We start from the raw sequence: 14299 nt of genomic DNA on the forward strand, positions 1-14299 counted from the left end.
AATTCATTAAACACAACCCAAGGGCCTCGTGAGCTTATCCCAGATATACAGGCAGGAAATGAGGCCTGGGGCTCTGCCTTGGCCCAGGTCACGCTGGGCCCAGCTCGGCCTCAAGGCACGTGAGCTGCCCTGTGGTGGGTGAACCCCGTGCTTCTCAGCCCTGTCCAGAGTTGGGGCTCGGCACAGGGGGCTTGCTGCTCTGGCTTTTTCATACAGCTCACCAGCTGCTCTTGGCCCGCAGGAGAATTTCCAACCTTACAAAACAAGATGCGAGCCATCCTGCGCATAGAAGTGGAGGCCGTGCGGTTTCTGAAGGAGGAGCCGCACAGGCTGGACAGTCTCCTGCAGAGAGTGCGAGGCATGACCGACGCCCTGACCATGCTGCGCAGGTGACCGCAGCTTCCTGGGCTGCGGGTGGGGGCAGCAGGGCGGGGTGAGAACTGATAGTTTGACGCCAGACTTCTTGTTGGTTCTGATCTCACAGCCAGGCAGTCAGCCGTATTTGGACATTGTCTGCTCCAGCCCTGGTGGTGGTAGGTGTCAAGAATATAATAATAAACAGGACCCCTGCCCTTATAAAACTTCCTTTCCCACGTGGGAAACAGACACGACTACCACACATGAACCACTTCCCAGTCTTCCCAGTAGTGGCAGTCCTGAATTTTCCTTTTTTTTTTTAAGTAGAACTTGGAAATTACAAAGATGTTATTTACCCCTTAGATCTTGGACCAGATTTGAGAGCAGGTCACAAGCAGAATATAAATTCTTGGGAGAATTTTAATCACTAATAATCTTTAATCACTATAATCTTTTGATCAGGTTTGTAGGAGAAATATGTGAAATGTGCAGTTGACTTTTAGATGAATTATTAACTATATTCTTAGATGAATTATTAACTATATTCTTGTAACAGTGACGTCAAAAAGAACCTCTTTTGAGATGCTAAGACTACAGAGCGCACTATAATCACCTGTGTAAGTTCCAGGATGCCAAAAATAATCTGAATTAGAACAACAAGAGGCCTCTTCCTGCAGAGACCTCGTCTGCCTGGGCACAGGAAGAAGTTGTACCCGAATTGCACTTTCTCACAGGTTCCCTCATTTAAAATTGCCAGAGTGAACTTTTCCTTCCCGTAGGATAAAAATATGTTCAAAGAATTCTTAACTAAGCTCTTACCTAAATGTGGTAACCCACCCACAAAGCCTAAAGCAAACCATCCTTATTAAGTGTTTAAAGAGGGAGCAGGCTGGCTGGTAACGTTGCCCACCCTCCCTTCTCTTCCCTGAAAAACAATTTTTAAAAAATTTTAGAGCCAGCACAGATGAAGCTCAGTATTTGTCTTATCTCCATCTAAAAACAGATGGGATTGTGTGTCTTGAATGTTATAGGACTTTGTGTCCCGTAAATGCTCAGTGGTGGGAATGATAGATAAAGCCAGTTAAGTAACTTTAACAATAAAAATAGAAGAAATATTAGCTGCTCATCACAGGCCTTTATACTATTGATCTTTCCTTGGTATCTTCCCGGTGTAACATGCTGTACGCAGCACTGTGGAAGACACAAGAAGGAAGGTAGGAATATGCACGACCCCAAGGACAGGCACATGTCCTGGTGCCTGATAGAGAAGACAGAGCGGGTGACAGTCACAGTTCAGAGCAACTTAGCGGCTTGGGAAGATGCTGAAGGGATTTGGTACATGCTGAATTTGAGGTGCTGGAAGGATAGCAAAACAGAGCTGCCCATGAGGCACTTAGAGTTAAGGGAGTCCCTGCCTAACTCGGAGGGAGGAGAGGTTTAGAGTTGGATGTCGCCTTCATGAAGGTGATTACTGAAAATGGAAGCGATGCCTATGATAGAATGAGAAGGAAAGGAGGAAAGAGACCCTTAGGGATTTGGGATTGAAGGGACGGGCTAGGTAAAGAGCAAAAGAAACAAGTGAGTAGAAGAGGAGAGTCGTAGAAAGCAATGTCTTCTTTCCAATCAAAAAAAAAAAGCATTTTGCTAAGAAGGGAATGAGGGACTAATTAAAAGTTATGGGTCGGTGCCATGTGTGACAAAGTCTTACATGTAACTACATTGATCGTAGCACCGAGCCCTGAGGAAGACATTGAACAGCACTGTCACCGTCACTATTATAATCTCCAGAAAAGTATCTGAGGCTCACAGAGGTGAAGTTCCCGGCCTTGCAGAGCTAGAACAGGGCAGAACCGATACTCAAACACAAGCCTGTCTGTCCCCGAAGGTCATGTCTTTGCCGCTGGACCATGGGTGGAGGTGGACAGACAGAATCAATGACCCCGCCCCCCAAGCAGAGGAGGACTAACCCGGCGGTTAGATTCGAAGTCACTCGTGATGTTGCAGAAAGGCTGCCCAAGTCCGGGTGGGGCAGCCAGATGGCACCAGGCTGAGCTGTAGGAAGAGCAAAGCAAAGGGAACTGGCATATAAACCACCTCCCAAGACGCGGAGCAGTGAAAGGAGGAGAGAATGGAGGGTTTAGGAAGCTTTGGGTTAGAACCGAGCATCTAGGAGAGCTGCCCAGGCCTGGATCGGGTGCAGGAGTTACTGTTAGAATCGTGTGTCCACTTGATGTCACCACCCCCCAGTCTGGACACGACAGTGCACGTGGAAAGGGAAAGACAGACCATGTCCTGAGGGAAAAAGTAGGCAAGCAGCTGCCGGAGATAACGAGGAGGCAGTTAGGTTGCTATGGGAACCCTCAACTCTAAGCTGCTACTCCGGGTTTTAGAATCTTAATTTTGCAACACAATCGTGTCTGGCTTTGGGATGACACAGCACTCGAGCATACCATGCGACTAAAATGCACGTTACCTGGTTCACCAGTTCATGCTGCTGTGCGTGGTTTCTCCCAGGCATGTCACTGATGGGCTCTTGAAAGGCACAGATGCAGCCCAGGCCGCACAGTATGTCGTGATGGAAAAGGCCACGGCCGCAGAAGTCCTGAAGGCCCAGGAGGAGGCTCCCCGCGCCTCGGGCCAGCCCCTCCCCGGTGCGGGCGTCCCTGGCGACGTGAAGTCGGAAGTGGTGCCCTTGACGGTTCACCACGCTCAGAGCTCTCCTGTGGTCATCCAGCCGTCCCAGCTCTCCTCCGCGCTGCTGAACCCTGCCCAGCACTTGCCAGGGGGGCCCGGGCCTCACCCGGCCAGCCCTCCCGCTGTCACACAGGAGGTGACCTCAGCTCTGCAGTCCCCGCAGATGCCCGGGAATGGTTCCTCCGTGCAGAACCTGTTCATGGACGAAATCCACAGTGTGAGTGCCAAGAACAGGGCAGTGTCTATCGAGGTAGAGTCCTATTTCCATTTTTCGTAATTCCATAAAGGAGGAAGGGATGTGGTCCTTTCCTTCCAAGAGTGTGTACAGTCTGGTTGTGGAGATAATGCATATATGTATCAAAGATACATTTTTATCAAAAATTTATATATAACTATTTTATATACATATCGGTTTTTTTAAACTGTGAATGGGTTTCAATGGCCAGGTTGAGAGAGAGGCCATCAGATTTCAGACAAGGCTCAGGCGCCCGACCTGTAGGAAGGTGAGGCAGTGGTGTGCTGCTAAGTGTGGAACAACCGGCATTCTGATGGGAGAAGCCTCATTTGTAGTGTCTGCCAGTTTCTGTGGTGCAAAGGCTCCCACCATTGCTGACATCAGTGACCATGCCGGTGGGAAGAAGGGTGACACTCAGCCCTCCCGAGCCAGTATGAGCTGGGGAGGGTTTGCCAGTGACCTTGAAAATGAAGTAGAATCTGGGTAAGCAGAGGGTGGGAAGAACATTCTAGGATAGCGGGATCCTGGGGCAAAGGCTGGACCTTGGATAAACCAGTTTAAGTGGAACAAGAAGGAGGAGATAAGGCTGGCAGAACAGGCTGGAAGCTGGTTTGGGGCAGCTGGCTCACCATTCCCATGGAGCCAAGGTTCATTTCATGGGTATCAGAGAAATGCTGTAGCTTGGACCAGTGATAAAAAAAATGGCATCTTCAGAAAATTAATCTGGAAACAATAGGCAGAATAGATTAAGGTAGTGGGTCTCGAATTAAGGGTGCAGGATAGGAAGTTGTTACAGAAGTCTCAGAAGGAAGGAGAAAGAAGGTCTCAAGGTCACATAATATAGAGAGAAAACTTGCTGTGTTCTTAAATATTCTTTTCAAGAGCTGGTGTAGGTGCTCAGGCAGCACATTGCGTTTCCCTGGCTCTCTCCTTCCTCTTCCCTAAAATGTTTCCTCCACTCATCACTGTGTCCTTAGCCACCTGGTCCTAAGCATTCCTGCCTCTCTTGCAAGTCAGCAGCAGATAACTCTGGTTTCAGGAGGAGATGGACCTCTTAAAACCACTAAGGCCACAGTCACGGCCACTGGGCCTCTGAACACTAGGTAGCTCCCCTCTGCTCCAGAGTCAGTGGCTGTGCCCCCTAATCCAAGTTAGCTGCTTACAAAGTGCATAAGATGGGGTGGAGTGTGATTGGCTGATGATGATTCTGCCTATCAGAGTCAGGGAGGGGACCAAAAACATATTTCCTCCTGAAAATTAGTGGATTTACCACTTCAAACATCTCTACGTTTAAAGGATGTCAGTAGGATGATTCTTCTATTGAAAAAATGTCTATTGAGAACCCACTAGGCATAGTTACCATTGTTACGTGTATATTTTAAGTAAGTTTTGATGGCACACTTACAAGTCATCTCTGAAATGCTCTGATCCACGATAAGGAGGCCTGAGTCTTCCTGACAGCTCTGCTACGGCGCTTCATCCACTCCAAAGATGTTACTGAGTCCTAGTATGTGCCAGGCCTTCATAGGCTCTGGGGTTGGCAGTGAACAGAAGGGACCAAGGCCAGGCTCTGGTGATAATAAGTGCTACGAAGGAAAACTAGAGGAGGATAAGGATGGTGACAGTGGTGGCTGTTACTCATAGCGAGTGAATCTCGGGCAGATCCTTCGTCTCACTGGGCCCCAGTGTTCTCGCGTGTAAAACAGATTGATTCCGTGATCTCCTGGGTCTTCTCCGACCCTGACATTATGGGGTTCCACTAATCCTGGTGCTCATTTCCACTCTGTCCTGCAATGATTAATGTGGCATCTCAAAATCACAGGAAAATGCTCTTTAAAAAAATGTACGGGTATTTAAAAATGCAGTTTATATATTTCTCCCTCCTGTAGAACCTGATGGAGCTTAGAGATATCTCAATAGCCCCTCATTTTGTAAACAGGAGAATGTGACCTAGAAGATCATACAGCAATTCTTTGACAGCAGTGGAACTAAGACATAGGATTAGTGAGTGTTTTGGTGTTTGTTTCTGTTTCTTTGAACATCTCCTCTACAACGAAAACTCAGTGTAGAAAAGCAAAACCTTAGTTATGGGATACATGCCTTTGAATGCATATATCCCTGTGTCCCTGCCGTGAGTGCTGGCGAGTATGTAGTAAGTGCTCAGTAATAAGTGAATGAATGAATGGTTGGGTTTCTGAGCGCGCTTCTCTGTGAGTGAATACTACTTGGGCTTCAGTGGCAGCCTGTTTAAAACATGTAGCAGACAGCACAAGGGTCAGGTTTGTCTGATGTGCGGAAGTGTCCCTGGACACAGAAACCAGAGCTTCACTTTACCAACACTTCAACTGTGTTATACTTCCTCCCACCCCGACATGCAATCTCAAAACTTTCTTTACTTGCTGTTGTCCTTCAGAAAGCAGAAAGGAAATGGGAAGAGAAAAGGCAAAATCTGGACCACTATAACGGAAAAGAGTTTGAGAAGCTCCTAGAAGAAGCCCAGGCCAATATTATGAAGTCAATTCCAAACCTGGAGATGCCGCCAGCCTCGGGCCCACAGCCAAAGGGCGATGCTCCAGTGGACAAGCTAGAACCTTCAGGTAAGGCGCTACCAGAGCTTTGTGGGCTGCTCACCCTCGGGTCAGTGCGGTGCCGCCCACATAGGCACAACCTCTCACTTCCTAAAAACCTCATCAATTAAAAGAAGAAAAGTAATTGGAGAAGCAAGCCCCAGGGGTCCCTAGAGCCTCCCTACTAGTTTTTGTTGTTTTATTGACTACTACTTTTTAGTTATAAACATAGTAGGGAAACTGTTCTGCGTTAGGAATCTACAACAATGCTCACTAAGGAAAAATGTAGCTCCCCAGTTTCTGCCTTTCCTACGAATTTATGACCCTTCACAGCACCAGCTGGGAGAATATGAGACCTGCATTTAAATTGAGAGGTTTTCTTAGAAAACGTCAGCTTTTATAGGGATATTAGATCACAAGGAGAAATCGCATTTTTTAAATCAAAATTATTAGATGGTATATTTAACCAACCGAAACTATGGAAATTAAGCATCAGTGTGTCGATAATAATACAAAAAAGCTGTTAAAAAACTTAACCTGCTAAATCTTCAACCAATTACAAACCGTGTGCCTTATTCTCATCTTAAAATTACGGACAGTGTATCTCAAGTTGGTCAAAGAGGGAGCCCTTGTCATTACACATGAGAGGGAGACCAGAGCCCACCTCCAGAGCCCATCAGCCTGTGCCCATCCCCAGAGGCAGCCATCCCGAGGCCAAGCTGCTGGCCTAGGACAAGACACGTCCCAGTGGTGCTGGTGCCCTGTAACCTGGCACCCTCTACATAAGACAGGGACCGCCCACTACAAACAATCACTGGCTTGTCACCCTGATGACTTAGCCAAAGCTTCGTTACAACTTTCAGCAGGAAGTCCTCAAGCACCTCCTCTAAACAACTCTGTTTCAGTTGCTCAGAAAAGACACACACACTCCTGGGAGGCCAGGCAGGCCTGTGTGTCCCCAGAGTTCGGACAGAGGCCAGCTGGAAGCTCTGATCCCGAATTTCTTGTTTTACCACTTTTGTAAGCTCTTAGAGTGTTGGTAAAAGGCTGAAGTGAAGAATGTTGGTAAAGGGCAGGAGTGAAGCTCTTTCCGTTTTGAGAGAGAAATGCCTTTTGGGGGGCATTTTTCTGGGGAAAGCTCAGCAGACAGCTTCATCTCCCAACCTTTGGTGTCAATACTGATTTGTAATTCTCTCATTTCTGCATTTGCTGCCTCCTTTTCCTAGCAGAGAACCTTTTCTAACCACATAACCGTGACCAAAACGATCCACTTTCTCCCTGACTTGTCCACTGACACCTTCTGCCTCTGGCTCTTCCTGGGCCAGATTCTACTCTAACCTCCTCTCCATGAATCCTTCCTGCCAACACTGCTTTCCAGACTCAGGGATGAAGGCTCTGCAAGCCATGCAGGGAGCTCTGACCCTTCATCTCTCCAAGTAACACTCAACTTTTTGGGGTAACAAGAGATTTGTTTAATAATAATAGGTAATACTTGCATAGCATTTACTATAAGCCAAGCACTCTTCTAAATGCTTTATGTATATCAAGCCCATTTGATCTTCACAACACCCTGGTGGAGATGATATTATTAGAATACGCATTTAACAGATGGGAAAACTGAGGCAGAGAGAGGTTAATTAACTTGTGCAGGGCCTTTCTGCTTCAGGGCCTGTATTTTCAGTTGTTGCACTATGAAGAGAATAGAGAAATTTTTCAGTCAGATTGCATCAAGTTCCTAGAAATACATTGGACTTTCTGGATGTTATCTCGAAAGATGATTTTGCAATGACACACTGTTTTCCAGAAGACCCTCCAAATTCAGAACAGGACTTGGACAAGCTGGGGGCTAAGTCCCCGCCTCGTCCTCCCCCACCTCCACGGAGGAGCTACCTGCCAGGATCGGGGCTCACCACCACGAGGTCCGGCGATGTGGTCTACACCAGCAGGAAGGAGAGTGCCACCACAAAGGTCTGATGGGTGAAGCCCTGGTAAACTGTCTCTGGGTTCAGATGCTGCCCGTAGACAAAGTCTTCTCTGCTCTCATTTAGAACATAAAAAGTAGGGAGGCAGAGAAGAGAAGTGGAGAATAAACTAGGTCTCCAAGGAAGTGCCGTTGGACTAGGCGGCACTGTGTTCCAAGGTGACACTGAACTAGGCTCTCAGGCACCTTTAAGACGTGTAAGGAATGACCATTGCACGAAATTGCACAGATGGGAAAATGTCAGCCAGTGCTATAGGACTAGACTGAGCAACAGGAGTTGTATCCTTACTTGACTTTTAACTGTATGTGAAATGCAAATCACCAGCTACTTCCGCAGCAAAGCACACTAAGGTTGAAAACGGGGGCCTGAGGGGCAAGCCAAAGGAAGATCATCTTACAGAGGTAACTGAGATTAGCTAACATAGTTGTGGGAGTCTTCAGAAAGAGATTCAGAGAGCTTTAACTTCCACTTAACCTGGCAAGTTGTGTCATGTATGTTCAATGTAAAATACAATTTCCAAGGAGGGCCTTTCTTAAAGCCACTGAAGTTACAGTCTTATTATAATTCTTCAATCCGTTTGCCAAAATGACACCTTGGGCAAAGAAAAACCCAAACTAAATGCAAGTAGACAAAGCAGCCTTTCAGCTTGATTTGAAGAGCTAGGAAGCCAGTGCACCAGGCAGTGAGAGAACGTGTATTCTTTTGCGATCTGTCCCTCTTTTGCCAGCACCTGGGGGTGTTAAGCCAGTATCTGTGGTTTGACTCTTTCTCAGGCAAGCAGTGAAGATGCTGGACCAAGCCTGCAGGCTAGAGCCACAAAGTGTCCAGCAGAGGAGCCTGCTTCAGCCTGGGCCCCGTCACCACCACCTGTCACTACTTCCTCCTTAAAGGATGAGGAGGAGGAAGAAGGAGACAAAATCATGGCAGAACTCCAGGTATGTGGATGCGGTAACTGACGTGGCCGCCTGCCCTTCCCATCTGGGATTCTGGTTGTGTCTGACACCAGTTCATTAGCTAGAGAGGGCTGGGGAAGAGCCCCATGCCCCTGGGCCATGTAAGCTGCATCTCTGGCCTTGGCCTCCACTTTTCCAAGGTGGCACTGAACTAGGCTCTCAGGCACCTTTAAGACATGTGTAAGGAACGACCATTGCACAAAACAACTCAGAACGGTTATACCAAAAAATCAATCCCAAGCTTTCCTAGCGCTGGCTGCTAGGATTGCCTTTCCTTTCCTTTCTTTCAGTGTGAAAATAGTCCCTGCTTCATTTTAAAAGCACTTAAGATGGGGATTAGAAATACCAACCATTGTCCTGTCTTCCCAAGGACTGAGTAAAGCCCCCTTCAAGTGGTGTCCCCTTCTTTGGCTTTAATTCTTAGAATGACAGGCCTGGAATCATGTGGCCCGTCTGTCCTCCATACCAAGTTTCCAGTCAGTGTCAATGTCATCTTTTCAGGGATTCCAAAAAGCTTAATAATTTTGTTTCCCGTCTTCTTTGTTCTATTTGAGAAATGATACTTTACTTTTAGACTTTTATGTGTTAACTAATTGCCACAGTCTACTCCTAGGACTAAGGAGGGGGTACAGGGCTACACCCGAAGCTCATCCCACATTCAGATCATGGTGTGAATCTGCCCTAGGTGTACATTCTAAGAACTCGTCTAATCAGTCATAAAACACAATTCCTGGACGACAGTCTGTTCATAAAGTATTTCATTTTGATCCATGAATTAACGTAGGATATTTTGCCGATTTGATGGTCAGGTCACGACCTCCTTCGGGCTCCAGCACATGTTCACTAAGGTACCGATGATTTTGTGCAGGCCCAGGGATCTGCCTTCTTCATTTGGAGGAGGGAGAACATTCTGACCATGTCACTTCCACCTCAACTCTTCTGCTCTGCTTCCCATGGAAGTAATTGCCAACATTAAGCACCTTGGGTTTTCCAGGGAAAACAGGGCTGCTGGTTTACTTGTCACATGTGTGAGCCCTGTCCAGCCCCATTAAAACTCAGACTGGCCTGAGACATCCCCTCCATCACAGTTTGCTTACAGGCTTTTAGATTGGTCAGAGAATTTCATTCATAGGAACCATAGATTTATAAAGTTACTGACTCATGGAACAGTTGAGAGCGTGGAGGCCTCCATCAGTTATCCACTGAGGGCCCTCTGACTAAGACACTGGTATGTCAGGGCTACATGTTGCTGGGCATTGGTGCTTCTCCTAAGATGTGTAGGCAGATGCTGGGGCCATTCATTGTAGCATTTGCCCCTAAATTATGGTATAAGTAACAAATATGGAGGGAGAAAGAACAAGATAGTGGAGTAGAAGGACGTTAGCTCACTTCTCACAAAAACACCAAAGTCACGACTGACTGCTGAACAACCATCAACAAAAAAGACTGGAACCTACCAAAAAAAGATATAGTACATCCAAAAATAAAGAAGAAGCCACAACGAGACGATAGGAGGGACACAATCACAACAAAGTCAAATCCCATACCCACTCAGTGGGCGACACACAAACTGGAAAATAATTATAGTGCAGAGGGTCTCCCACAAAAGTGAGAGTTCTGAGTCCCACATCAGGCTCCCCAGCCTGGGGGTCTAGAATTGGGAGGAGGAGACCCCAGAGCATTTGGCTTTGAAGGCCAGTGGGGCTTGGTCGCAGGAACTCCACAGGACTGGGGGAAATGGAAACTTCATTCTTGGAGGGCGCACACAAGGTCTTGTGCCCTCTGGAACCCAGGGAGAAAGCAGTGACTTCATAGGAGCCTGGGCCAGACCTACCTGCTAGTCTTGGAGGGTCTCCTGGAGAGGTTGGGGGGTGGCTGTGGCTCACTGTGGGGTCAAAGACACTGGTGGGGGCATACTGGGAAGTACTCGTTGGTGTGAGCTCCCTGGGAGGCTTCCATTTTTACCTGCCCCACCTGACAGCCTGTAGACTCCAGTGCTGGGACACCTCACGCCAAACAACCAACAGGGTGGGAACACAGCCCTAGCCCAAAGCCACCTCTAAACACACCCCTTCACACGGCCCTGCCCACCAGAGAGACAAGATGCAGCTCCACCTACCAGTGGGCAGGAAGCAGCCCCTCCCACCAGGAAGCCTGCACAAGCCTCTGAGGCCTCATCCACCAGGGGGCAGAGACCAGAAGCAATGGGAAGTACAGCCCTGCAGCCTGTGGAACAGAAACCACAATCAATCACAGAAAGTTAGACAAAATGAGACAGCAGAGGAATATGTTCCAGGCAAAGGAACAAGATAAAACCCCAGAAAAACAACTAAGTGAGGGGAAGATAGGCAATCTACCCAAAAAAGAATTTGGAGTATTGATAGTAAAGATGATCCAAGATCTTGGAAAAAGAATGGAGGTACAGACTGAGAAGATGCAAGAAATGGTTAACAAAGAGCTAGAAGATACAAAGAAGAAACAGAGATGAACAATACAATAACTGAAATGAAAAATACACTAGAAAGAATCAACAACAGAATAAATGAGACAGAAGAATGGATAAGTGAGCTGGAAGACAGAATGGTGGAAATCAGTGCTGCAGAATAGAATAAAGAATGAAATGAGGACAGTTTCAGACACCTCTGGGACTACATTAGGTGCACCAACATTTGCATCATAGGGGGCCCTGAAGGAGAAGAGAGAGAAAGGGCCCGAGAAAATATTTGAAGAGATAATAGCTAAAAACCTCCCTAACATGGGAAAGGAAACAGTCACCCAAGTCCAGGAAGCACAGAGTCCCAGGCAGGATAAACCCAAGGAGGAGCACACCAAGACACATATTAATCAAACTGACAAAAAGACAAAGAGAAAATACTAAAAGCAACAAGTAACATACAATGGAATCCCCATAAGGTCATAAACTGATTTTTCAGCAGAAACTTAGCAGGCTATAAAGAGGTGGCATGATGTATCAATATTTAAAGTGATGAAAGGGAAAAACCTACAACCAAGATTACTCTACCCAGCAAGGCTCTCACTCAGATTTGACAGAGAAATCAAAAACTTTACAGACAAGCAAAAGCTAAGAGAATTCAGCACCACTAGACCAGCTTTGTAACAAATGCTAAATGAACTTCTCTAGGTGAAAAAGAAAAGGCCACAACTAGAAACAAAATTACAAATGGGAAAGCTCACCAGTAAAGGCAGGAAATCATTCACACACAAATGTGATATCAAAACCAGCAGTCGTGAGAAGAGAGTACAAGTGCAGGATACTAGAAATACATTTGAAATTAAAAGACAACTTAAAAACACTCATATATATTATACAGACTGCTACATCAAAACCTCATAGTAACCGCAAACTGAAAATCTACAATACACACAAAAAAGAAAAAGGAATCTAAACACAACACTAAAGTTAGTCATCAAATCACAAGAGAACAAAAGGAAGGGAAGAAAAGAGACCTACAAAAACAAATCCAAAACAATTAACAAAATGACAGTAAGAATATACATATCTATAATGACCTTACATGTAAACAAATTAAATGCTCCAAACAAAAGATACAGACTGGCTGAATGGATACAAAAACAAGACCTTTCTATATGTTGTCTGCAAGAGACCCACTTCAAATCTAGGGACACATACAGACTGAGACTGAGGGGATGGAAAAAGGTATTCCATGGAAATGGAAATCAGAAGAAAGCTGGAGTAGCAATTCTCATATCAGACAAAATAGACTTTAAAGGACTGTTATAAGAGACAAAGAAGGACACTACATAATGATCAAGGGATCAATCCAAGAAAATATAACAATTGTAAATATATATGCACCCAACATAGGAGCATCTCAATAGATAAGGCAAATGCTAACAGCCATAAAAGGAGAATTCAGCAGTAACAATAATAGTGGGGGACTTTAACACCCTACTTACAGCAATGGACAGATCATCAGACAGAAAATCAATAAGGACACACAAGCCTTAAATGACACATTAGAGCAGATGGACTTAATTGGTATTTATAGAGCATTCCATTCAAAAGCAGCAGAATACACATTCTTTTCAAGTGCATGCAGAACATTTTCCAGGATCACACACTGGACCACAAAGCAAGCCTCGGTAAATTTAAGCAAATTGAAATTGTATCAAGCATCTTTTCTGACCACAGTGCTATGAGATTAGAAATCAACTACAAGGAAAAGAAAAAAAAACACAAACATGCGGAGGCCAAACAATATGCTACTAAACAACCAATGGATCACTGAAGAAATCGGAGGAAATCAAAAAATACCTAGAAAAAACAGCCCAATCCAAAAATGGGCAGAAGACCTAAATAGACATTTCTCTGAAGAAGATATACAGACTGCCAACAGACACATGAAAGAATGCTCAACATCATTAATCATTAGAGAAATGCAAATCAAAACTACAATGAGATATCATCTCACACCAGTCAGAATGGCCATCATCAAAAAATCTAGAAACAGTAAATGCTGGAGAGGGTGTGAAGAAAAGGGAACCCTCTTGCACTGTTGGTGGGAATGTAAATTGATACCACCACTATGGAGAACAGTATGGAGATTCCTTAAAAAGCTGAAAATAGAATTACCAACAACCCAGCAATCCCACTACTGGGCATATACCCTGAGAAAACCATAATTCAAAAAGAGTCACATACCACAGTGTTCATTGCAGCTCTATTTACAGTAGCCAGGACATGGAAGCAACCTAAGTGTCCATCGACAGATGACTGGATAAAGATGTGGCACATATATACAATGGAATATTAACTCAGTTATAAAAAGAAACAAAATTGTTATTTGTAGTGAGATTGGTGGACCTAGAGTCTGTCATACAGAGTGTAGTAAGTCATAAAGAGAAAGACAAATACTGTATGCTAACACATACATATGGAATCTAGAAAAAAAAAGGCATGAAGAACCTAGGGGTAGGACAGGAATAAAGACACAGACCTACTAGAGAATGGACTTGAGGACACGGGGAGGGGGAAGGGTAAGCTGGGACAAAGTGAGAGAGTTTCATGGGCATATATACACTACCAAATGTAAAACCTATAGCTAGTGGGAAGCAGCCGCATAGCACAGGGAGATCAGCTAGGTGCTTTGTAACCACCTAGAGGGGTGGGATAGGGAGGGTGAGAGGGAGGGAGATGCAAGAGGGAAGAGATAAGGGGATATATGTATAGCTGATTCACTTTATTATAAAGCAGAAACTAACACCATTGTAAAGCAATTACACTCCAATAAAGATGTTTTTAAAAAAATACCTAGAGACATGAAAATGAAAACAGGACAATGCAAAACCTATGAGACATAGCAAAAGCAGTTCAGAGGGGAAGTATATAGCAATATAATCTTACCTCAGGAAACAAAACTCTCAGACAACATAATCTTACACCTAAAACAACTAGAGAAAGAACAGACAAAACCCAAAGTTAGTAGAAGGAAAAAAATCATAAAGATCAGAGCAGAAATAAATGAAATA

General features: G+C 45.3%; 1 protein-coding gene across 19 annotated transcripts in view; it reads left to right on the forward strand.

Annotated features, from left to right (window-relative positions):
• KIAA1217 (KIAA1217 ortholog) overlaps positions 1-14299 on the forward strand; it is a 773854-nt gene that overhangs the window by 745067 nt on the left and 14488 nt on the right. For 15 of the 19 annotated variants that reach the window (XM_060006227.2, XM_060006228.2, XM_060006229.2 and 12 more), the window contains 5 exons: positions 242-389; positions 2872-3301; positions 5700-5883; positions 7658-7821; positions 8609-8770. In XM_060006227.2, the coding sequence (XP_059862210.1) occupies positions 242-389; positions 2872-3301; positions 5700-5883; positions 7658-7821; positions 8609-8770 (1088 nt within the window). The remainder of the gene's footprint in view (positions 1-241; positions 390-2871; positions 3302-5699; positions 5884-7657; positions 7822-8608; positions 8771-14299) is intronic. The other 4 variants (XM_060006222.1, XM_060006233.1, XM_060006223.1 and 1 more) reach the window with 2 other exon arrangements.

The sequence above is a fragment of the Delphinus delphis genome, chromosome 2, assembly GCF_949987515.2.
Source record: "Delphinus delphis chromosome 2, mDelDel1.2, whole genome shotgun sequence".
Taxonomy (NCBI): Eukaryota; Metazoa; Chordata; class Mammalia; order Artiodactyla; family Delphinidae; genus Delphinus; species Delphinus delphis.